The sequence below is a fragment of the Trichinella spiralis genome (assembly GCF_000181795.1).
Source record: "Trichinella spiralis strain ISS 195 chromosome Unknown Scfld4, whole genome shotgun sequence".
NCBI classification, from domain to species: domain Eukaryota; kingdom Metazoa; phylum Nematoda; class Enoplea; order Trichinellida; family Trichinellidae; genus Trichinella; species Trichinella spiralis.
Genome location: NW_003526943.1, coordinates 8880177 through 8884002, shown reverse-complemented (window position 1 = coordinate 8884002; position 3826 = coordinate 8880177). Strand labels below are relative to the sequence as shown.

Below are 3826 nucleotides of genomic sequence, written 5' to 3'. Positions count from 1 at the left end.
GATTATTCAGTATTCTGATATCACACCCGGAAGTTTACATCAAATCTAGATAAATTTCAACAGGCAACAAATTTATTTACAAACACTGGGAGCAGATTTATATATATATATATAATCAGTAACGAACCTCCTTTTCACCATTCTATCACTTGTCTCTGTGCTTGACTGTTCTGATTTGTTTTCTGTCATGGCTGATAATTTGCATTTGGTTTTAAATAGGCAAAATAACTATAATTTGGTGTATGAAGGTGGATCTCACGTCCTGAAACACACAAATTTTGATGAAAAACAGTGGACTTGTAGTCGTGTGAGTAATAATTTATTATTGTAATATTCCATTTTTATCAGTCAGCATTCTGATTTCTCATGTAGATAAAAGGTGGATGTAGGAGTGCAGTTTACACCAACCTCGAAGTAAGCACTGTTTTGAGAACAGCACCGCATGCAGAAACGTGCACTGCCGACGACTGCATATTGTATAAAATGGAGAAGAGGAACACTCTTAAACGCCGCGCAGGGGAGGAAACGAAGCCTGTGCCGCAGATATATAACGAAGAATGCAGCAATGCATCCACCAGCTTAGAAACTGCTGGTCAGTTTCCAACATTCAGAAGTGTGAAATCGGCTATGTACAGAAGCCAGGCTAAACGTATTCCCCCACTGCCGGCAACACGGTAGCAGCTGGAAATTCCAGCACACTGACGTGTAACAAAGTCGGGGCGGCAGTTTTTGATGTATAATAATGTAAATGATTCCGTTTTAATATTTTGTACAGAGGAAGATTTACGGGAATTGGCTGGACAGTCTGTCTGGTGCATGGACGGAACATTTAAAATTGTTCCTGAATGGTACCAGCAACTGTTCACCATTCATGTATTTAAAGAATCAAAATTAATTCCTCTTGTATATAGTTTGACTGTTAGAAAAGACGTAATTTGTTATTGTGAAATTTTTGATACTTTAACAGTAAAAGCGGCAGCGTTAGGGGTTGTCCTTCAGCCGCAAACTGTGATTTGCGATTTCGAAACTGCCCTTATCCCTGCGGTGCAGGTATCGTCTCCGGGGGTCCAGGTCCAAGGCTGCTACTTTCATTTCTGCCAAGCAGTTCTGCGGAAGGTGGCAGATCTTGGACTGCGGACGAGGTATCTTCATGAAGCGGAAACAAAAAAAATAATAAAAATGCTGATGGCAACAGCATTTTTGCCGCTTCACGAAATACCTGAAGCCGTGGATCTGCTTGGCAGAGATGTTACGGGTTCAGTAGCAGCCTTATTTGAATATTTTAGACAGGAATCGATGACCCCTAATCGTATGCCGCTTTGGAACGTGTATCTTGTACAAATACGCACTAACAACCATTTAGAAGGCTGGCACTTTAGAATGAACCGGCAAGCAGGAAAACGCCACCTCAGCTTTTACGAACTGCTCCGTTTGCTGATCGATGAGCAGGGATCAACGGAAACGTTGATAGAGCAAGTGGCATCAGGATGCCTTACCGCCAATCATTTACGGGTAAAAAACAGCAAATATGAAGATGTGTAGTTGCGCATAACTGCCCTGACGGCAGAATATGATGGCGGAAGGCGTACAATGGAGCAGTTCTTAAGAGCGGTGGCGTATGATGTTCCGGAGCCGTTGAATTTCTAAGGGCCACCTTTTTTGCACTTTTATTTAGTATTTTCTTATTCTTTGTATAGTATTTTGTTTTTATTATAGTATAGTATATTGTCTTTGTATTATTTTGAATTTCATTGCATTGTATTATATTGACTTCCATTCTATTGTAGTATTTGCCATTGAATAATTTCTACTACTTTCTACTTTCTACTACTCTTTCTAATAATATTATATTTCACTTCACCAAATTAAGAAACAAATTAATAGATAGCAAACCATTAAACAAGGTCTTTAAAATGCTCAATAGTATACACGCAATAAACCAAGTCAGTTTAACAAAAACGAATTTCTTAGATCTGATCAGCAGTTTCATGAATATAATTATACACAAAAATGAAACCACAAGCAAATTTGTTAATAAACTTATAATTTTAAATTGCTAGTCGGCTTTTAAATGTATAATTTAGCTACTACTAATATACATATAGAAGATAAACAGTAAAGCTTAGAATAAAAAAGTGACCATTAAAAAGAAACCAAAATTTGTCAAATAGAATGCATGAAAATGACAACCAGTAAAATTGAGATTCCCAACAGCGAGTGAAATTCATCGCAACAACATCTAATGAAATTTAGCCACCGTGTAAACCAATAAAATTCAAAACCAATCAGAGTTCTACGCAAAATTTACAACCAATCAAAGTGTGAAGCGGCATGTCTTTGATGAATACTCAGGGTCTACCACCTTTTGCTATTTGTCAAACGCCTATCAAAACTAGGAAAATATATAATATTTAAAGTTTTATTTTACAACAACAAACAAATTTGAACCATATTACAATATGTACAGGGTGAAACGATATACAATACAAAAAGAACGAAAAAATCCATGCACAATAATAACGAATAAATATATACGCTACGACTAGTTTGCAAAGCCGTCCGCCAATTTCAATTAACTTGTAAACCTGCATCCAAGCAGACAACACACTTTCCAGTTCAGATCCTTCAGCAAATCATGAATATCATCAAAAAGCCGCAGGAGCGTTGAGCAATCCGAACGGCATGACATAAAAGTGGTAAATGGTGCCTTCGGGCGGTCTTCAGAGCGCACCTTCGCCTGCCAATAACCTGATGCGAAGTCCAATGTAGAGAACCACTTAGGACCACTAGACCGACCAACCGGCATTTCATCTATTCCGGGGACCGGCTGCGCCTCTTTGACATCACTGCTCTTCAGGTAGTCCAGGCAGTTCAAATTGCAATCAAATGTTGTTGCTTCAGTTCTAATATCATAGCTGAAGTGGCTTTATAATGCCGTGCTTCTAGGAGTTGAATTTCATGTGTGTTGAATCTTTGCGAAGGACAACACTGCGCTTCCGGTAGTCCAGGCAGTTCAAACTGCAATCAAATTTTGTTGCCAGAGTACTAATATCATGGCTGAAGCGGCTTTATAATGCCGTGCTTCTAGGAGTTCACTTTCATGTGTGGTGAATCCTTGCGAGGGACAATACTGCACTTCCGGTAGTCCAGGCAGTTCAAACTGCAATCAAATGTTGTTGCTAGAGTACTAATATCATAGCTGAAGCAGCTATACAATGCCGTGCTTCTAGGAGTTCACTTTCATGTGTGGTGAATCCTTGCGAGAGACAACACTGCGCTTCCGGTAGTCCAGGCAGTTCAAACTGCAATCAAATGTTGTTGCTAGAGTACTAATATCATAGCTGAAGCAGCTATACAATGCCGTGCTTCTAGGAGTTCACTTTCATGTGTGGTGAATCCTTGCGAGGGACAATACTGCACTTCCGGTAGTCCAGGCAGTTCAAACTGCAATCAAATGTTGTTGCTAGAGTACTGATATCATAGCTGAAGCAGCTATACAATGCCGTGATTCTAGGAGTGAAATTTCATGTGTGGTGAATCCTTGCCATCGGCACATCCGTGCGGCTTCCGGTAGTTCATTCGCTCAGATGATCAGCCATCGTCGATGCTATGCCTCACCTATCTTAGTATAACAGATTTTGGCTAGATCGCTGTCCATGTATTTGCCGATGAGTAAGCAGTGTCAGTGCGTAATACTACCATGCACCAACACTTCTTTCTGTCTGCACAACCGTCATCTTGCTTTCTGTATCATATACATGCATCACTCGGGAAGAACACATTTGCCAAGATACGCATCCTTGTTTTTACGGACCTATGTGATGCC

The 3826-nt window shown here is 39.9% G+C and overlaps 3 protein-coding genes across 3 annotated transcripts; 1 reads left to right on the top strand and 2 right to left on the bottom strand.

Moving 5' to 3' along the window:
- The first annotated feature begins 187 nt into the window (after window positions 1–187).
- Window positions 188–678, top strand: Tsp_02167 (hypothetical protein). The gene is made up of 2 exons (XM_003377924.1): window positions 188–311; window positions 380–678. Exons 1-2 carry the CDS (start codon window positions 188–190, stop codon window positions 676–678), a joined length of 423 nt encoding a protein of 140 aa, XP_003377972.1.
- A 355-nt stretch (window positions 679–1033) lies between these two features.
- On the bottom strand, window positions 1034–2806 carry Tsp_02168 (conserved hypothetical protein). The gene is made up of 4 exons (XM_003377923.1): window positions 2609–2806; window positions 1497–1654; window positions 1220–1332; window positions 1034–1146 (listed from the first exon to the last, which is right to left on the bottom strand). The coding sequence occupies exons 1-4, from the start codon at window positions 2804–2806 to the stop codon at window positions 1034–1036; spliced, it is 582 nt and encodes a 193-aa protein (XP_003377971.1).
- A 65-nt stretch (window positions 2807–2871) lies between these two features.
- Tsp_02169 (hypothetical protein) lies at window positions 2872–3556 on the bottom strand. The gene is made up of 5 exons (XM_003377922.1): window positions 3473–3556; window positions 3331–3444; window positions 3189–3302; window positions 3047–3160; window positions 2872–3018 (listed from the first exon to the last, which is right to left on the bottom strand). Exons 1-5 carry the CDS (start codon window positions 3554–3556, stop codon window positions 2872–2874), a joined length of 573 nt encoding a protein of 190 aa, XP_003377970.1.
- Between the last annotated feature and the right edge of the window lie 270 nt (window positions 3557–3826).